Source organism: Strigops habroptila, chromosome 1 (genome assembly GCF_004027225.2).
Source record: "Strigops habroptila isolate Jane chromosome 1, bStrHab1.2.pri, whole genome shotgun sequence".
In the NCBI taxonomy this organism is placed as follows: Eukaryota; Metazoa; Chordata; class Aves; order Psittaciformes; family Psittacidae; genus Strigops; species Strigops habroptila.
The window spans coordinates 91,312,265-91,332,306 of record NC_044277.2 but is presented as its reverse complement, the minus strand read 5'-3'; the positions used below and the strand labels follow the sequence as shown (position 1 = coordinate 91,332,306).

Below are 20,042 nucleotides of genomic sequence, written 5' to 3'. Positions count from 1 at the left end.
CCCTGCTGAGCCATGCCGTCCCCTCCCCCGGGCTGTGGCGGCGGCCGCGTCGCCGCCACCTCTGCACCGGCACCCCGCAACACTCAGCCGACCCTTACACAGCACACCCCCAACCCCCCTGCGGCGCTCGGTGGTAGAGGCGGCGGCGGGAGGTGACACAAGCAGGAGGGGGGAACCATCAGAGAGAGGGGCGGGGGGTGTGGGGGGGAGGAAAGGACGAGCGTCGCGAAGGGGGTTCCTCGCGCACCAGCCAATCGGAGGCGGGCGCCCGCGGCACGCCGGGAGGTGTAGTTCCCCGCCGTCGCCATTTTGTGGCGAGGGGACTACAACTTTCCTGCGAGCGAGGACGATTCCCGGGCCCTGCGCGGAGCCCCGCAAGCGAGGCCAGGTGCTGCCAGCGCGGCGGGCCCCGGTGCGTGCCCGGGCCGGGGGAGGCGCGTCGGGCGCGGGGTCGGAGCGTTGAGGGGGAGCCCTTGCCAGCTGGGAGGAGAGAGGCTGTTGCGGGGCGGGGCGGGGAGACGAGAGGAGGGGAGGGGAGGGGGGCAGGGCAGGGCGGTCGAGCGTGGTGCGCGGTGAGGGACCGTCGCCAAACTCCGCGCTCGGGTTGTGGCGCAGAGCTAGCGGCGACCTTGGCTGCGGGGCGGCCGCGCTTAAATGCCAAAGAAAAGAAGAGGTGGGAGGAGGGTTGTGGGGGTAGAGGAGGGCAGCGTGTGACGCCTGACCCGCACCGAGCGCGTAGCGAGGCCTGTTGCGTGCGCTGCACGCAGCGGGGGCCGGGCGTTGCGGCTGCTGTCCCGGTTGGGAGTTAAGGGCAGGCCCTTAAGCGGTGTATGTATGTGTGTGTGTGTGCGTGCGCCCGTGTGTGTATATATATATATACATACACACACGCGCGCGCACACACACGCAGACATATATATTAAAGAGGGGGAAAAAAAAAAGGGGGGGGGGGAGGGAAAAAAAAAAAAAAAAGGAGCCAGGTCCATTTAAAGTTGCTGCCGGAGAGCTGTTCTCATTGGTTAGGGGGGAGCTGGAGGAGCGGAGACACACACGGTGCGCGCAGCCCTCGCTGCTGCCGGAGCCGCCGGAGCCGCCACTGCCGGAGCTGCCACTGCCGGAGCTGGAGTTGTCTCTGCCGCTTTCCCTGCTGCTGCCGCCGCAGCGGCACAAACGTGACTTCCAACGTCTCGAGTATTTATCTTCTCCTTTCGGCCCCTCTCCTTCTTCTCCAAGATGTAACTACAGCTCTGACACTAAGGACCTGCAGATCGCTTAGGTGGCTGGAAAGAGAAAAAGGGGATACCGAGGGCGTCGGGTTTTTTTTGCGTTTAGGGGGAAATTTTCCATTATGATGTTTCACTAAAGTGATTTTTTTTTTTTTTTGTCTCCGTCGCATTCGTCTTTTTTTTTTTTTTTCGTCCCCCATTCCTCGGATTTATTGCTAGGAGAATCACATTGTGAGGAAAGAAAGTCGGATTACAAGATACCACTACAAACAACCCCCTCCCCCCAGGATTTTTTCGGTATTTTTAATTTTTTTTTTTTTTTAAATTATTGTCGCGGCTTTAATTCATGAAGCAATTGTCCCTTTTTGCAATCAGAATTTGGATACCAGAATGAGCAAAGAAAGACCCAAGAGGAATATAATTCAAAAGAAATACGTAAGTGCCCGTAACATCTATCGTTTGACTCTCAGTTTTAGGAAATGGCAGTGAATGTCAAGTTTATCGCTAATCCTGCAGCTACAAGGCTTTCGGAACCAGTCTGATACTGGATTTCTGGGGGGTTTTCTGTGGTGTGGTGGGGGAGTTTCAGAGGCCCCTTTTTAACGGGGAAGCCTTCTATCCAGTTGGGTTATAAACCCAGATTTGTGCAGCGATTCCTCCAGTGAATAAATGTATTGACCTCAAATGACACAATCATAATCTAGTTTTAGATGAAAGGCGGGGGGGGCTGCCGCGATAATGTCACGAAACTGCGTTATTTTTTTTCAGGCGGTTTTATTAATATCGCGGTTTTGCATGCGGTAGGTGTCTATGGATGTATATAATTTTGATTTTGGTGAGCTGCCTGTGTGTATCCCCGCCTGGTGAAGCGGCGGCGGCGGTTGTTGAAAGCCCTTTAAGTTGAAACCCAGTGTCTGGTTATGGCGAGCTGGTTTCTCGCACTACCACATCCCCTCTCGTGCGGGGGATCGCCTGCTGCTTGCTCTATCGCCTGTCGTGCGATAGGAACCGAACCGGCCGGGGATCGCCCGGTCCTCGGGCTCGACTTGAAGAATGGCGAGAAAATGGCTCGGTGCAGTTTTAAAATATTTCATTAGGGTGGCTCGGGAAATTGGGGCTGATGCCGCGGCAGCCCAGGCTGCGTTTCTGCCTGTCTCTTTATTCAGCCGCTTAACCGAACCCTTGTAATTGTCTGATCCTTTAAACGTATAAATGCAGGGGGATAGTTGGATTTTTGTTCGTGCTCCAGTTACGTTTTGATTGGCGTAGGGGAGTTTTTTTTCTTTACGTTTGGAAAAACTGAGGGGATTAGCCAAATATGCAGCAGAGCGAATAATGGGTTTGATCTGCACGTTTAAAAAAAAATGTGTAATTGGGGGGGGGATATACATAAATGCCGTCTTTGGGGTGTGTTGGATGAGAAGCTTCTGAAAGTTGGGAGTTGCTATCGCGCCTGTCGTTCGTGGCGATCCTTCGCAGCCCCGGGTGTCTCCTGGCAAGGGAGGGTGACCTTCGGGACACTTTCTTTCTCGCTATTCCATAGATTCGGTAAAAACTGCAGTTGGCTCCAGCTGACTGCCGCTATCGGCTGCCCGCCCCGTTGAAACGCAGCCCCGGGGGTGTGTGTGGCGGGGGGGCTGCGCGCTATTTCGGAGCTATCCCCCCCCATCTCCATTCCTCCCCCCCCGAAATTTCCGAATTAAAATACATCCGCATTGCAGAGGAGCGGGGAATCCGGGGCCGGCGAGTTTAAAGTATTGCATCGAAACGGGAACGGCGGGTGGAAACTCTGGCGAAACACGCGAGGCGTCCACGTTTCCCAGGCAGGCAGACAAAAGCGGGGGGGTGGGGGGGAGGAAACCGCCGTGTTAATAATTAGGGAGGGGTGGTGAAGAGGGGTGGGGGGCAATCGCCCCGAACCGCTGCTCCTGCCTCGGTCGCCCCGGGCCCACAGGGGCGAACAATGCGGCGCCGGGGCTGAGCACGGCTCCCACCCGGCCCCGCGCCCGGGGGGTACCACCGGAGGGACGAGGGCGGGGGGCGGGCAACACGCCGTCTGCTCTCCGGCGGCAACTTCGCGGCGGCGAGTGTTTTTAACCCTCCTCCCCCTTCCTCTCCTCCCCCTCTCCCGTTCCCATGTGTGTTTCTGCCGGGGGGCGCAGGCGGCGGTGCCGTCGGGGCGCGCTGGCGGCAGCAACAGGTTGCCGGGGCTGTGACGGGAGCCCGCGGGCCGCCGGCCACGCCGCCGCCCGGCCAGGTTCGCCCTGCTCCCGTGACGTCACAAAGGGAAGGGCCTGCGCGCCGTGGAATCTTCGGCGCTCCGGCCCCCCCCCCCCCCGCCGCCCCTGGCGTGACGTCAGAGCCGAGGCGGGCCGGCGGGGCGGGAGTAGGCCCCGGGGCAGCGCTCGGCGGCGCGGCGGGGGGGGGGTGGTGGGTGTGATAAGAGGGGGCGGCCCGGGCCCGGCCCCGGGCCAGGTGAGCAGGTGCGGGGCGGCCCGGCCGGTTCCGGGGCTGGGAGGTTGGTCAACCGCCGCCCCGCGCGTAGAGAAGGGCCCGTCACGTCGCCCCGGGGGAGGGGGCGGAGGCGTGGGGAAGCGGCGTGGCGACACGCGTGGCACGTTTCCTCCTGCCCGTGACCTTCGGGCGCTGCGGCAGCCTGGCGGAGCACGCCGGGACGCGGCTGCCGCCGCCGCCTCCTTCTCGCCGGTGCCAACCGGGCCTTTTGTTGTCCGCCTGCGCGGCCGCAGGTGTGTTCGCCCGTGTCGGGGCCAGGGACAGCTCGTCCCGGGTCGCGGGCACTTAACACGATCCCCTTCCGTCATGTCAGACTCTGGCCCTCCGGTGCCACCTGCGTCCCAGGAGCAGGCCTCCGCCGCAGACACCCAGGTACCGCCGCAGGTGACCCGGGAGAGGCGGCGCGGAAGGGTGGCTGCGGCTGAGGAGGCCTTGCCTCATCACCTCACCGGCCCTTAGTGCGGCCTCCTCGCCCCACGCCCGGCCCGCAGCGGAACAGCAGTCCGCTCAGTGTTGGGCCATGCTGCTGCCCGGCCGTGGGGCCTCGGGTGCTGCCGGTCCTGAGGTGAGGGCTGTGCCGGGGGTGATGCCTCGCCGTGACGAGCGGGGGTCCGGCCGAGTGACCTCGGTGCGCAGGCACGGAGCGGTGGTACCTCAGTGGCCCTGCGTCTCGTATCGCTGCGGGCTGTTGTGTCGGGAGCAGAGCATGTTCAGGCTGCTGCTTTTCGGCATTCGTGGAATGAATTCTGAAAACAAAAAGGTGGTGAGAACAATGGAGTAAAGCCTGTGTATTGAGGGGCTTGGCTCTCCACTCTGTAAGTGGTCGCAATTAAAAGTTCTCTTAAACTTTGAGAGCGTTATCTTTTGCGACTGGTAACCCAGGAATGAGGAAATCCGTGTATGCATCTTTTTTTCTGTGCTTTAAAAACGCTATCACTATGGCTGACTCATACAAATCTTTCTTCTCACTTTACCCTCCTCCTTCTCAAACATCTTTACATATCAAATATTGCCTTTTGGCTCAAGCCTCAGAAAAGTGACAGCTTTGTAAAGCATCAGCCGAGAAGCCAGACTGCATTCAGTATGCGCTTGGAATTAATAGTTCCTAAATGAAAAGCTTTGAAGTCTTAGGCATAATTTCACAGGTGCATTTTTCTTGCCGTTTTTGTGATGCCGAGTAGCAAATCTTCTGTTCTTGCTGGCTTAGGTCTTGGAGTGTCAGACCTGGATTAGTGCCTTAAAATACCTGCACAGTTCTGCCACGGTAGCAGATGGCAAAATATAATTAAGGAGTAATGTCACTACTGTCGCCTCGTGTGGCTTGTTTCCTTGTCCTTGCAGAAGTAAAAGTGCTGTAGTCTGCCATGAGGTGACACGCTTCACCTACGGACGGCCTGGTAAGCCCCTCAGATGGAGGCCTGTCCGGGATTAGTGTGCTGCAGACATCCGAGGAGAGCCCCTGTGAGAGCTGTGGCCTTTGAACCAATACTCGGGCTCAGGGAGTGTTTTTGGAGGGGCATTGACCAGACAGCAGCACCTTCTCCTGAGTAAGGGATGTTTGTGTAGGGGTCTGGCCCTGGGCGCTCCAGGGCTTCAGCTGGACCCTCCTGCCTTGCTTTTTTTTCCTGCAAAAGTTTCCTCTTTCCTCCCACAGCCCCATAACTGTCAGTGTGCTTTAAGTTTGACCACTTCCTACAACAAATAATATAAATACACCTGTGGCAGCAGAGGTAGTATTCAGTGTACATTGCATCTTATTTCAGATAATCTGGAGCCTTCTTGTGCTGGGTCTTTTTCAGGCTCTCGGTAACAATGCCAGCAGCATAGCATGCTCAATTCTTACTTTTTTCTCCCTGCATGTATCACTTCAGCTCATGGTGTAAGGATGCTAGCTGCACTTGAGATCTGAGTTTGGGTTCCTTTGAACCTGCTCCTGGTCTCTGAAGACTACAACATTATGTTATGATCATAGTATAGCATGTAACTGGAAACTAGTAACTAAATCCTTGTTTTAAAAAAGGGCATACTTTTTGCTATCAACAGATGCTTTACCCTGAGATACTAACAGACTCCTGCTTGCTCTGATAGGACTGTAAGCCAGGAGTCTGTGTAAGATGCTGTCCAGAGTGAATTATAATGAATCAAGGCCCCTGTGAAGAGTTTCTAATGTTCATTAAGCACTTTCACCTTCTCTTATGGGGCCTAGTAAGCCAGTATTAAAAATACATTACCCCTTCCTTCTCTGTAGATGTAAAAGAACAACTAATGTTATGCGTATGCTAAAGTGTGGTATAAACGTCAGCTGATTTTGTAAGGCAGCAGCATTCCCTCCGTTTTATTGTTTGATGAAACAGAAAGAAGTCTAAATTACTTGCCTGAAGCTACATACTGTAACAGTGGCAGAGATGGAACTAATCTGTATTTCTGCAGCCTCGTTCAGCATTCTGTCCTGTAGCTTACAAGCTCTTGCCATGAGGCATGGCATCTGCTGTACAGGGACTGCTTCACACAGTGCAAACTTTCTTCAGGATTTTCCCCCTCCCCAGTTATGGTCTGGACTGTTAGGTTAACGGTGTATTTTAAACATAATAATAGCATAAAAGAGGCATTTCAGTAGAGATACTTGATTCTTTTGGAGTGATGATCATACGCTGCAGCTGATAGAGACCAGTTGATACTGTGATGACTCAGCTGTGGGAGTATTACATAAAGTAGGTCAATTTTTATATCTCATAGTTGGAAGCTAAAGAGACTCTAGATTTAAAATTTATAATTTGTTTATACACATTACTGATACTTCCTGGTTTGAACATAACTGCAAGTTCTTGAGGAGGAGGGAAATAGAGGTTTTTTGGGGCTTGATTTTGGGTGGGTTTTTTGTGGTTTTATATATATTGTCTAGTGACTGAATTCAATCAATGTGAACTTGGGGAGGGAGGGGAAACACCAGCTGCTTTCATTTCTGAAGTTCCCAGTTTGCAGCACTGAAGTGAAAGGGAAGCTTAAAGGTAATTCAGAAGTAGGGAAAGGAAAAGCAAAGACACGTTTATGATATTTTTTTTATTACAAGCACCCAGCTTTTGTGTGATAGCAGATGTGGAATTTGCAGAGGAATACATGCATTGCTACAAAATCCAAATTTGCATTTAAAACATCTTGGTTTTTCCCCCACTAGTCCTTTGCATGGCTTTCTTCCCAACTATAAATGTAAACGAAGTGTAAATGATGCATTGTTTGCCTTAGTGGGCAGACAGTCTGGAAACAATAGTGCTGATGGATTTGACTGCCTCTGTGTTAAGATTAAGGGGACATTGACTTTCAAGTCTAATAATGCAAATTTCAGTGTCGCCGGAGATTGGCTGTTTCCTGACTCTGATGGCCCTAAATGTCCCTAAATGTCCCTATGCTTCAGGCCAAAATTTCTGTTGACTGGTTTTATGATTAGCAGTTCACCTTCAATACAAAGACCCTTAACCTGTTGCAACTTCAGAGAAAAGGGTAAAACATATCTGGAGTTTAATGTCCGAGGGAATGATGGGGTATGGTTCCCATATACTTTTTATACTTACTACCATTTTTTATTTTAAGCATTTTTTAAGTGGTAGGAAGCTACCAGGAAACTTGAAAGCTGCAAATCGCCTGTAAAATTCTGGTCTAGTATGTGAGGAGTGCTTGGCCCTGAAATTCAGATACAGGAAATAATATGCTTGCCAAAATGTATTTGGTATTCTCTTAGATCTTTGATGTGTTGGTTGTTTTGCTGGCTCACTAGTACTGGTAATATTGGATGTGATCCTTCTTGGGTTTTAACGGGCAGGTTTTATTTGGGAACTCTGGGTTTTCATTTGTAGAGGTGGGTTTATTTCAGTCACAAAAAACATTTTCTCAATGAATCAGTAGGATTTAAAACCATTTGCTGTTTCGCTTGCTCGGGTTTCACACTTTCCCTTGTAATGACATCCTGTTCTGATGTTGTTTCTTCAATAATCCGGCAGAGGCCTGGTATTTCCAGTGGTGGGCTGTGGGAAAGGAATAAACCCTTTCATTATAGCAGCAAGGGCTTGTTTAAAAACGTGCTAGCTCTCTTCCCCTCCACGTGTGCTTGCTTTCTGTCCATTGCTTCCTTATGCTGTTGGAGATTCCAAAGCTGTAATATGCTGCTGTTCCACTTGCCCTGCAAGTATGGACACGATCAGTGGCAAAACTGAGCAGTGGCCAAGAGCATTGCCACACTGAAGGCTGTCTTGAGGCTGTCGGCTAGAGATCATGGCTCCCTGGCCTGCAAGCAGACTGATGGTGTGAGTGTACCCCATCTGCTCCCATGCAAAGTTTATCAGCTTAATTTATGCCGCTGCAGAAAGCCATTTGGAGTGACCAGCTTGGCTGAGCACGAAGGCAAGTTAAAAACACTCAGGTGGAAATTATCATTCCACCAGATCACATAGGAGAGAGTGGCACGTGAAACTGCTTCAGTGTTTCTGCAGCAAATGTCTCATCCTGGACTGATGTGTCATAAACCATATCCTGTATTTTTATTGGAGGGAACAAAACTTCCTTTTATTAGGCATAAAAATGGGATTGTTGTCTTAAATGCGTTGAAAAGAAAATGAGAAACCTATTCTAAAGTCTTCATACACTTTGTGCATCTAGGTCTGTGGAGCAAGAATAGTTTCTGGTCAGGTTTGGTTTGGTTTAGTGCCTGTAGGATCACTACAGTTGCAGTTGGGCATTTTGACACTGCTAAAATTGGTTTAGCAAAAATGTGACAGTGCCCCCAGAAGAGTTTGTAACTGCATCACTTGAGGGGCATGACTTAATTCTTTCTAAATGTCTCTTCTGTAATGTGTAATCTGCTTGGTCTATCCTACTTGGGTTCTTGTGGCCTTTTCTATCAGGTTCTTCCCTTGATTTGCTGTGCAAAAAGACAGCTTTTGATCTGTGGCTGTTATTATATTGGTTTTACATTCTAAAGGCCAGAAGAAATGCAAATAATAAGAATCACATTGAGAAACTGTGGCCTGCTGCTGTGCTCCAGGAGGACTTGTGGTATTCGTGTCCCTGTGCTCTGTTTTCAGTTCTTTGAGCTTGCCTCGCTGGTCTGACATCTTTTGAACGACGTGATGGTTGCAGGAGATTAGCATGTTTTGGCACACACGTGCTATGATGACTGGCTAAGGATATTTATAAAGTTCAAAAATAAACCATGGGAGCTCATTCTGACATAATCTACTAATCTTAGTTTTGCACTTTGATACTGTGTTGTCTGAGCCAAGTTGGGATAACTATATATTGCGAGTAATTCATTTTTAGCTTTGCTTGCAGATTAGTGTTGAAGCAATGCATGCTTTTAAATTAAGAACGATGGAAGTGAATTTGGAGAAATTATCATCTCTTTCAACAATATGCATATGGAAATCAGCTCTGTGCCTATTTTTAAAACAGACTTAATGTGAGTGGGAGAGATGCATGTTCCCCAATTTTTCTGGGCAATGTTGCGTACTGGCATTTAGACATGATGGCTTTTTCCTTCACTGCCCACAAGAACGGGATGGTCTTCTCTGCCCTTTCCCACGTTTATATATTAGGGGAAAGACTTTTGTCTTTGAGGATTGTGCTTTATTCTCTTCCGGATAAAAAAATCTGCTACTGCTTTGGGGAAACTTCACTCTTGTACTAGGCATCTTGCTAATCATGTTGTGGTCTGGGGAGTCCAACCAAGAGAGTAAGCTTTTGAGGCTCCTCAGTGACAGGAACGCAGTTTCCCCTGGGCCCTGACAACTCAATTTAAACAGTTAATAACAATTTTCCAGCTACGTTTGGGAATGGTCTGCATTTTCAAGAAACACGAAGAGGAGCTTGCAGCTGTAAAGCATGTGGGTCAAGTCAATTGTAATGTACAAATATTTTTCGAGGTTCTTAGTAATGAAGTGGACAGGAACCATGCATCTTGAACAAGAGCCTGTCCAGTATCTCACTCTTTGAGATGCTTATCATTATTTTTATTAGTTGTGTATTTAGCATAGAGTTTTCAGTGCTGTTCTGAAACTGGGAGTCTTCATGCCCTGAAAGTACACAGCCTAGAAATTGCATTTAGACTTTTTAAGTTGCTGCAGGCTACCACCATATGTTTATAGGTTTTTTTCTCTTTTATAAAGTACCCATTAGGCTGACTTTAGAGAAGGAATATGTTTCCTTTCTCACCTTTTTTATTTCATGAATATTACCTTCAGCCAGTTTGTCCCACAGAATTCTTTTCGGTACATCAAAGTTGTAAGCCAAATCTCTCAGCTGCAGTGTGCATGCTAAAAACCCCGTAATACAAATTTCCAACCCTGCACGTATGCCAGATCAATTAACTTCTTAACTAAAGCTGAAAAAAAAAAATAGAACTGCTTCTGTTTTGGTTTCAGCCCCACAAAATTTGGTCCAGACCTTTGAGTTTGCAAAACTCAAAAGCCAAGCGAAAAGGTTTACTGTTGTTGTTTGTAAAGTTGACTGGTAACTAAGCTGGTGGTGTATGCAGTTCCTTTTTGGGTGATGTTCCAAATGACCAGCCTTAATGTGAGTGTTTTTCACAGGAAGATGACATAGATGGACACCCAAGATGTTGTTTTCTGATTGATAGTCACTTTTTTCCCCCCTTTTGAAGCATAGTGATAATGATGAAAATTCTCACGGCCTATTGCCATCGTGCAGACTGGCTTTCGGAGACCAGGGAACGTCCCTTTCAGTTTTGGATATAAAGCAGAAGTTAGTGTTCTGGAATAGTATTTCCTCTAATCATTTATTAAAAGCTGTGCTACCCCCAAGTAAGATTGTAAGAAGGTATTCTTTTTGCTGCTGAGGCCTTTAGCTTAAGTTTGAAAAGCTTTTACCAATGTTAATTTTTTTGTTCTAGTTATTCAGCATATAATGGGGACACAGTAATACCACTTTGTAAGACAAGAGGCTTCGAGTTACTTAAAAGCTGGAGTTACAGCATGTTACAGTAACTGTAACTTGTGAATTATTTATAACTTGATAGAAATAATGGTTGTCCTAATGGCAAATAATTTTGAAGCTGGCTTTTCTTTTTTTTCAAGTCTGTCTGTGATGCCTTGAACGAATAAAAACTACAAAAGTAAAAAGTAGCCATAGAGAGAAGCCATCTTGTCCTGTTATACTGTCCCCTTCTCCCTATGTGTGGTGGATATGTCCTGTGTGTAGCTTTTGCATTTTGCCTTTGGTAGCAGCGTTGTGAATGTGAGACCAGTAACCTGCCTAATGCCATGGGGTTTTTTGATTTTTAAGCCTAAACTGCACTGAAAAAAGTGGTTGAGCCTTCCTCTGGCTGCCTGTTCCCGTCTGTTCTGCAGGCCAACATGTATACCAGGTGATAACTCCCACAGCTGGCTGGGGATGTTCCAGGTTAAAACTGAGCTGACAAAATGTGGTTGATTTTTAATGTGGATTCGTTTGATGTTGCAGTTTCTGATGTAGCTGTAAAAATGCTTGGTCTGGGGAAAGTGTTGCAGGGACACAAAATGAAGTGGCAAGGGCGGGGTGGGATTGCTTCTGTTAGCAATAGTGTGAGCTTAAATGGGCTGTGAAATTATGACTAAATGGGAGTCAAGATATATGTTTTGTTTCCTAGCAAGTAGAATTAGCTGTCCTTGTCTGTTCTAAGAATTGTTCGTGCATGGATTTTGCTGTACTGTCCTACCACTGGAAGCATGGTGAATATTAAGGTTGAAACAAAGTTAGGCCACAGGGTGAAAATGAAGCTAAACGTGCCTGTAGTCATGGCAGTGCCATAATAATTCCCAGAGTGCTAAAATATGTTAGGACTAAAAATGTACTGCTGTTGTTACATGTTATGCTTGCTTAGATAAGATTTGAACAATTTTAAGCTCAAAGGAAAGAAGAAAAAAAAAGGAAGAATATAGAAGAATATAAAATATAGCTGTGCTACTGGAAGCTGAGTTCCACTGCTAAATGTGGTAGAAGTACTCCTTTTAATTCAACAGCCACATGTACCCACCCCACAATAGAAGAATTCTATTCTACTATTCTTCACCATGGAAGCGAAGCGAGGGTACCATTCTACTTTCTACAACAAGGACCTGCTTACAGAAGGAAGTTCCTTGAGAAATTTCCCATAGCTTTATTTGGCTTTATTATGTACTGCTGAAGAATAAAGTTCAGATAGCTTCTCTTGTTAAAATGCCTCATGTCTATTGAATGTACAAGCAAACTGAAGGGCTGATGTATTTGGTGTATTTTTGCCCCAGGTTCCCAAGTAGTGTGAGAAGGCTAAACCATGTCAAATTAAGAAGCTGCAAAGAAGGTTTCCTTTAATTTTAGGAACATGAGGATGTGGCATCACATGCCTTTTTCTCTCCCTTGGAGCCAGCAGTGGTCACCCCACTCATCTTTCTTTCATGGTACAGCGCTTTGGCCACATCAGTACAACTAAAGAGCTTCTACAAAATAGGGTCACTGAAATTAGCAGGCTGAAAAAGTAGTTATGCTAGTGTTCTCCTTTCTTCCCCTACCTCCTCATCTTTAAATGGTCTGGTTTCAGGGCAAGCCTCCAAAGACCTTTTAGTGGCACAGTTAAGGGAATGGTGGGGCACAAGGACCCCTTCAGTTTTGCTGCAGATTAAAAAGATGTGGAACTGCACCCTCAGTTTCAATCCAGCAAGGCTCTGTAGCACGTGCCTGTCTCAAATGCATGAATACTCTTACTTACGTCAGTTGAAGTGCTTGAAGCTTGTGAGTTAAGCACATGCCGAAGTGCTTTTCAGGGCTTGAGATTTTGTCATTCCTCTGTAAGAGTGTGTGCAAGTATTTGCAGGCAGGAATGTTAGTTTTCTATGAGGGTGATAGCCATTTAATGGTTTTAGTGGCTTTACTAGATGTAGTCCTGCCTGGAGTTTTGTTTGTTTGTTTGTTTTTGTTTTAACTATTTTTCTTTTTGGTTTTTCAGCTTCTTTTAATATTTTATTTAAATGTAATAAGTGTTCTTTTTCTTTTCCTACTCTTCTCATCATTATAGTGTGCATATGTGCATAGTACTGGGATTTGTTACAGTTCACTCTCCCCCCCCACCACCTTGTTGTCTTCCAGTCCCATGCTTTTCTTTCTCTTATTTCTGTATATTTCTCCGATTGGGTTCCTCTATCCATGTCATCCCTATCTGAGGAAATTAGCTCTTACAAAGCTGCTGCCATCTCTTTGCAAGAAATCAAAATGAACTATTGTTGCAGTAGTATTTTATTTTCCCAAAGGCCAAAGGGGGAGATGAGGAAGGGTTTTTGCAGTTCATTTCAGGGGCAGGTCCATAGGAAATACTTTGGAAGGGGAGAGGGATTGCAGTGTTGCTACTTTTCTCAAGCCTGCATGCAGAATTCGACTGTTGGGTATAGAAAATACTGTCTGCGTACTTACGTTATGCAAGGCTCAGCAAACAGTTCCTGTGCAAGTACAGTGGCGGAAAAGGAGAACGTGGCCCTGCTCATCCTCTTTTACAGTCCTTTTATGAACTTTTGAGAAATCGAATCGTGCTAATGTGAGCATTCAGGAAAAACTAATTTCATAATTCACATACATTAAAGGCTTTTATTTGTAAGACATTAATATCCATGCTCTTTCAATCAAGAGCAGCATTATGTGACATGACTGACCAGTCATAAAAACCAGTGCATGGCTTCCATTATTGAAAGGATCTCAGCCGTCTCTGTTTGAGTATGACCTTCTAAAATAACTAAAGGTGGTCGGATTTCTTCCAGGCTGGGTGGCAGTCCAGGTATAATGATTTCTGTGCCCTGTTGCTTTGGAGAGCAGGAATACAATTTTCATCATAAATATCTTGAGAAAAGTAGGGTCTCGTAATATAGTTTCTTTATATCATACTTAGTATTTCATTATAATATTCCTTCAGCTGGCTCCAATGAAAGCTGGTGGTGTATCATGCAGAAGGCAATGTATTTATGATGTACGTAATCATGTTTTTTCCCCTCACAAGCATCTTTTCTTATATTCTTGTTGATTCTTCTTCCTTTTGTGGTGTCATTTGATGCCCATTACTCTTGCAGTCAGGGATTCAGTGAAATTAATTCCCTGTGGGCATTTGGGAAATTACTGGTTCACTATTTTGCATGGAGGAGAGTGAAGGGATAAAAGTATTATTTCCCTTTGGTTTTTGTTTTTTTCCTTCCTTCACTAACTTGTCTCAGATCCTGCCAGGGCCGAGTCTGTCATTTTTTTTTCCTTCCCTTACTGACAGCCCATCTCTTAATGCATTATAACCCCTGGCCTGCTAATGCCTGATGACTGGTCAGGCCATTCCTCATAGGCACTGCCTTCTGGCCCAAATGGGACCAGAAGCAGTGTTCCTGCATGCATACCCCTCCATATGTATCCTGCATTCCCCTCTGGAACGGTGTTGAGTTGACCAGAGGGATTCCCTGGCAAAGCGGTCAGAAGCTTTTCAGCTTTTTGAAATACTTATTTTTTGCATATGCCTTTGCTTTCTTTTCTTTCTATCCTTTTCATGCCCCTGTTCACCTTGCATAAACATGAGTAGGTATGTAGTACAGACTGAGGAACTGCCTGGTTACCAGCTCTGCAGAATCCCTCTCCTTGACACGAGCTCTTTTCAGAGGTGCTTCAAAGCGTTGTCATTTTATTGCCTGCACGCTACAAGCATGACTGCAGCTGCATCTGGAGCTTTGTCAGGGAAGTGGGAGTGTGCTCAGCTCTGGAGAGCTAACCTGCCCTCCGGCACAGTTTGTGAAACCAAGGTTAGTATAATGTGAGAAAAATGGCCAGGATATGTATCCATGGTTGGATTCCTGCTCGTGGAGGACAGCTTGCCCAGAGTTTCTGGTTAGGTCCTACCACTGTCCCTGTCTTTAGTCATCTTGGCAATATTTCTGCTCCTTTTACTTTTGTGTTGTCCTTCAGTATTGTGTTCATGCCTTCAGAAGATCAGCTACAGCTTGGCTGACAGGCATAATAGTTCAGGAGGGAAGTGCTTCTTCATCTTTTACAATGGAAGAATATATATAAGTGGCCTATACTGTTGTCTTTGGAAGAAGACTTTGAAGATGTCTGTTCAGGCATGCTTTTGAAGGTGTTCTGAAATTTGCTTTCAACTATCCTCTATAGATGATTTATCACCATTCTTCTGTTCCCATGGAGCGGTAAATCCCATCTGGGCTGAAAGGTTATCCTTTTTCCATAAAAGGCTTCGTACTTTTGCACCACTTCTTTCTTTATTCCATGCTCTCCAAATGTCCAGGTATTTTATCTTTTCCCACCAGAAAAGACCCAGTATTTTAATCAGGAACCCACATTTTACAAGGCTGAAGCAACAAAGTAGAGCACTTCAGCTTTGAAAACTCATTCCTCCATGGAAGAATGCCATCGAGATAGTTCCAGCTGGTTTCCAAATTTCCAATCCACTGACTTTCTCAGTGATTAGATCACCTTCTTCAATAAAAGCAAGGATCTGTAGTTGATCTGAGGGAGTTAATACATAGATTAATTTCAACACACATGAATAATGTTAAGTCCATGCATAACCTGGTCTAGTTAAGGGGAACAAAATAATAGGTGATCTCTTGAGGCAGCCCTTTGAAACAAGAGGTAATATCTTATAAATTTTTAAGCACTTAAGAAAGAGGATTAAATAGCTGGCATTATTTGAGACAAAAGACTGTAAGAACAATTCTAAGACTGGCTGACCTACTCCTCAGCTTGGAAACTAGGACAATGTCTAGTAAGGGAAATCTTGGTTATAGCGTTGTAGCAGAGTGGTTATCAGGGCTCCTAATCCTGTCATAGATAAGAGAACATAAAACTGTCAAAACCAGGGTTTTAAATCTGCATCTCCCATGGGGTTTTTTTTTCTTTTTTTTTCTTTTGGTTGGTTGTTCATGCAGTCCCTAGAGAGAAACCAAGATAATTTGCACGATGACATAACCATTAGGTTCCTGAAGGTGCAAGTATCTGCTCTCAGGAAGTGTCTGCTCTCAGGGTTACCCATTGCAAAACTTTAGTTGTCGTCTTACATCCACATGTTTCATACTTGGTTCATGCCACAGCATGAGAAAGTTCTCTGGAGCAAAGTGTAATGCTGTACGGCTTCATTTCATGGTATTTTCCAGTGCCTGGCTTGTTTAATGCCTACCTAAGTAAACTTTCTCAGCTCTTCTGTGTTGGCGTAGCCGGTAACCTCACTGTTATTTCTGTAAAAGATTCATGTGTCTGGATTTTCCTGGACTAGGTTGAAGAGCTACTTCATTGTCACTTCTGAAAAGTGCTTCTGCCCACGTTTTCTCAGCACAGTGAGTCTCCTTGTTATTGTCACGTTAATTTTCTGGTGTGGAGGACCAATGCAAATATTACTAGGGCTTAATAAGCAACCTACCTTTGGATGACCATTACTGTTGTGATAAAAATGATACAGGGTTGGTTGCTCATTGATTTATGCTTTCTGGCCATGTTCCAGGATGAAACTGTAACTTCATTACACAAGAGTTTCAGAACAGTACAGAGTTGTCCATTTATTTTCTTCAACTGTTATTGAGCTGACAGCTTGCCTTTGGAGGGTCATATATTCAAAAGCTGCCAATTGGATCTTATTTCGTTTTAGCCAAATGTGGCACAGTCTGAAGTGCAATTTCTCTCTAATGACACACCACACACACCCCCTTTTTTTCCCCTCTTCTGTACCTTCTGCTCTCTCTCCCTTCCCTTCCCCTCAGTTCCTCCTGCTGAAAATAAAAAGGCCTGGGAACAGAGGCAATGCCACAAATAAAAGGAATTAGGTATTTTGTTGCTGCTGCCTGTAATTTTGGTTTCTGTTAATAAGACTTTAGTTTCTCTGGCTGGATCAATTCTGCATTGTGGAGAAATGCATGGTTTTCAAAAATGGTAAATGGAAGATGTTTTTTATCTATCTATTTCTGCTAACCATACTCCTACCTCTTAAGTTAGATGCTTATTTCCAAATTACTCCTTGTGACTTTGTTTTCCTCTTCCTACTTCATCAGTGCTCTCCACTGGTCTTTTGGTACCTTTACTTAGGAAGTCATCATCAGGAAGTCTGTGTACTTAGCTGAGTAATCCTCTAAAAGAAGGAGAAATGGGGAAGACAAACCACGCACAGTATCTGCCTGTGTACTGGTTGAAGTCTGAAAGTATATTTCGGCTGTGGTACCTAGAGAAATGATGTCCTTGTGTTGGAAAGTTGAGGGCATTTGTGTCAGTGGGGTAGCACCTTGTGTTTTACACAACTTAGCTGCTTTTTTTGTCTCTCTGCATTCCTGGAAAAATACATGATTTTGTGGTTCAGTTTTAAAGAAATGTTCTTAATAATGAATCAGAATGAGCTGAATAGTCTATTTTATAAAGTAGCCAACTTTATTTGGATTTCTTGGCCTTTTTAAAAAAAATAAGTGCAATAGAAAAGTAGACTTCCAAGTCTGTCTATGTATTCTATGAAATTCTTTTTCAATTAATTATTTTCAAATTACTTTTCCCAAGTCATTCCTGACATTTTTTCAGTACATGTTTATGTAAAGTGGAAAAATAATATAACCAATACCTGACTAAATATTACTATTTAATGCATTAAGATTTTTTTTTTTAGTCCCAAAAGAAAATCTTAACAGTGGTATTAGATGAAAGCATGTATACATCCATTTCCTCTAAGAGTCTGTGTCAAATTCCTTCCGATCTCAGGATCAATAATTTTGATAGTTATTTTATCTGTTTATACATGAATTTTATAGAAGTTTTTAATATGTTTTCTAACTTTAATGTGGATTATTTCTTAATTTTGCCTTGTTTCCTACTTAAACAATATTCTGTAATTACCTGATTCACTGTGGTTGTGCGTAAATGAAACGATGAAATCTGTTGTCAATTAGCAATCAATGTGGTATCCGTATTTTTAAATGTTATAAATTGCCTATTAGAGCTAATTTTCCAGGGCATCTCTATCTCCGTTCTTAATGTAATGCAGAATATTTTACAATAATGCCTAGGTTAACAATGATAGTCTTGCTGTATTGTGCAAAAAAGGCTTCTGTGCAGACCCAGCTGGGTTTCAGGCTTAATTCATTGCTCTATGGTGGGATCACCACAGCTGCTGTGGGGCCTTTACAAATGCAAAAAAGCTGTCAGTGTTTGTTTCATCAGATGCATAAGTGATGAGGCCAAGTTGAGGAATCCATTCCAGCGCGTGGTGTGCATGCTGGAGGCATTATTGTTTACAGAATTAGTGTCTTAATGCTTTAAAATACATGGTGCATGTTTTGCCTTAGAGCAAAATATTTTAGGGGTAAGATGCTTTAAGGATCCTCTTCAATTTAGTCCCTCTTCTAACAGCGTTTGCCCTGACTCATGTAAACGTGTGTCTGAATTACTGTGCTGTACTTGCCATGGTCACAAGTAATTCAGGTCTGTCTTGTGCATCTTTTTTTGCTAGTGCTTTGATTACCGTAAGCAGTCACAATTAAATAATTGTACAGCTTCAATGCAGATTTTCCCCCCCACCCCCCAGCTGTCAACTGGAGGAGTTGCGCTAACAGTCTCCTATGGTCACCAGAAGTCAGAGTACTTCTTTTGGCTGTCAAGGCTTGAAGGAGGTTCCTTCCAGCCAATTAGAGAGTAACGATGATTGGTTTCAGAGGGTGCTGCTTAAGAATGCAAAGCATGCCTCCGTGGTGGGGCTGAGCACACAGTTCCTCTACCAATTCTCCTTTCCTTTGCTTGAGGCTTCAGGAATGTAACATGGAGTAGGGCTTCTGCTTACATGACGCCAGACTGGCTTTTGGGGGGTAGAAGGCAGGGGATGTCAGGTCTTAAATTGTTTTTCTGTGGGAGCGCTCATGTGATCTTCCAGTCTTTGTTGCAGTCTGTTGGCTGCGTGCGTGAGGTTTCATTAGGGCACGCCACCCTTCCCCGTATGGTGTAACTCCACCGATAATAGGCATTGCAGGAATTTTAACTAATGCGCTGTTTAAGCCGCCGTCGCTACGATTTTATTAAATGTGCTTGCAGCGTGGAATTTTGCTAATGCTGTAGAGTGATCTGTTATGCAAATTGAATGTAAGAATGGGCTAGTGGGGATTTGTTGTCTGTATATTGGAGACCTGTGTTTTGCATTTGGAAATGGAATGAACTAAATGGTGTCGGCGGCGTAGGCTGCTGCTGTAATGTTCAAGCAGCCTCTGCTTTCTTGGTTGGGGGTGCAGCATTGTCACCAGAGGGGCCAAGTTTGGTTTGCAGGGAGGCATGCCTATCTGGAAGCATGCTTGCTGCTGGTACATGCTAGGCAAGTATGGGGTGGCTGGAGGATATCTTAGGCACAGTTGTACACAAATTAGATTATGAGATTTATTCTGGTTGGTCGTCATGGCTGGGTAAAGCCGTGTTTTTGCTTAAGCTCTTCTGCCATAATGCAGGCAGATTCCTATGCTGGAGCAAAGGATGTTTAGCTCAGTGCACAACTGGTAATATCCATGTTTGCTGGCTAAACTGTTAGCCTGTGGCTATAGCAGCGCTTCCCCAGGTGTGATGCGTGACAAGGACACTCGACTCCTGCCAGGTGAAGTGGGAAGGCAGGGAGTTTGGATTTGTTTCCAGAGTTGCTGCTTCACTGAGGCGCATGAGCCATGTAATCCAGCAGATGAGCGAAGGAGTCGCCTGCTCCCTGTGCTTGTTGCTGCTCTCGTGGCCTCGATTATCTCCAGCCTCAGGCTTAAGAGACGACCAGCCTCCTCTTCTTGTGCTGTTCCAGGGAGCAAGTTGCTTGCAGCGCTCTGCCAGCGCTTTGTAGCTAGAAAAACAGCAGCAGACGAAAGAAATCCCCACCTGGCAGCCGGTGCTGTCTGTCCCTCCCTTTCCCGAACCTCATTTACAGTCACTGTAAGCACTACCATTTATTTCCCTTGGAGTCTCTGTTGCGATTTTATTATTCGTTGTTTGCTGCGGGGCTGGCAATGGTGTGGGAGGGCTGCTGCGGGGGTGCTGAGCGGGGTATAGCAGCAGCAGCAAGCATTTAGGCAGGGCCTGGAGGAGCTGTGCCGTCAGTCAGCGTTGGGTCTGTAAATTGGGGGAAGAAAGATTGAGGGCTTTAACCTGCAGCCGGTAAAACTGTGGCGTAGCATTTTCTCTTGACAGAGATGGAAATGGGTTGAATGATTTTGAGGGAGGTGGTTTTAAGAGAAACAGAAATCTCTGTGGCAAAAGGTCTGTCAATTTTTAAATGCTGGGGCCCTGCTCGGACCGATGGTGCAGTAGTTTGGC

The 20,042-nt window shown here is 45.8% G+C and overlaps 1 protein-coding gene across 7 annotated transcripts in view; it reads left to right on the top strand.

Annotated features, from left to right (window-relative positions):
- The first annotated feature begins 324 nt into the window (after window positions 1–324).
- The window catches only part of JARID2 (jumonji and AT-rich interaction domain containing 2), a 221,545-nt gene continuing 201,827 nt past the window's right edge, over window positions 325–20,042 (top strand). For 2 of the 7 annotated variants that reach the window (XR_003994398.1, XM_030506081.1), the window contains exons 1-2: window positions 325–412; window positions 1,024–1,661. Coding sequence is in view for 4 of the 7 variants with exons in the window: in XM_030506081.1 (XP_030361941.1) it covers window positions 1,617–1,661 (45 nt within the window). In the remaining 3 variants the exon portion in view is untranslated. Of the gene's footprint in view, window positions 413–543; window positions 674–1,023; window positions 1,662–2,929; window positions 3,050–20,042 lie in introns of those variants that run through there. The other 5 variants (XM_030506337.1, XM_030506253.1, XM_030506170.1 and 2 more) reach the window with 5 other exon arrangements.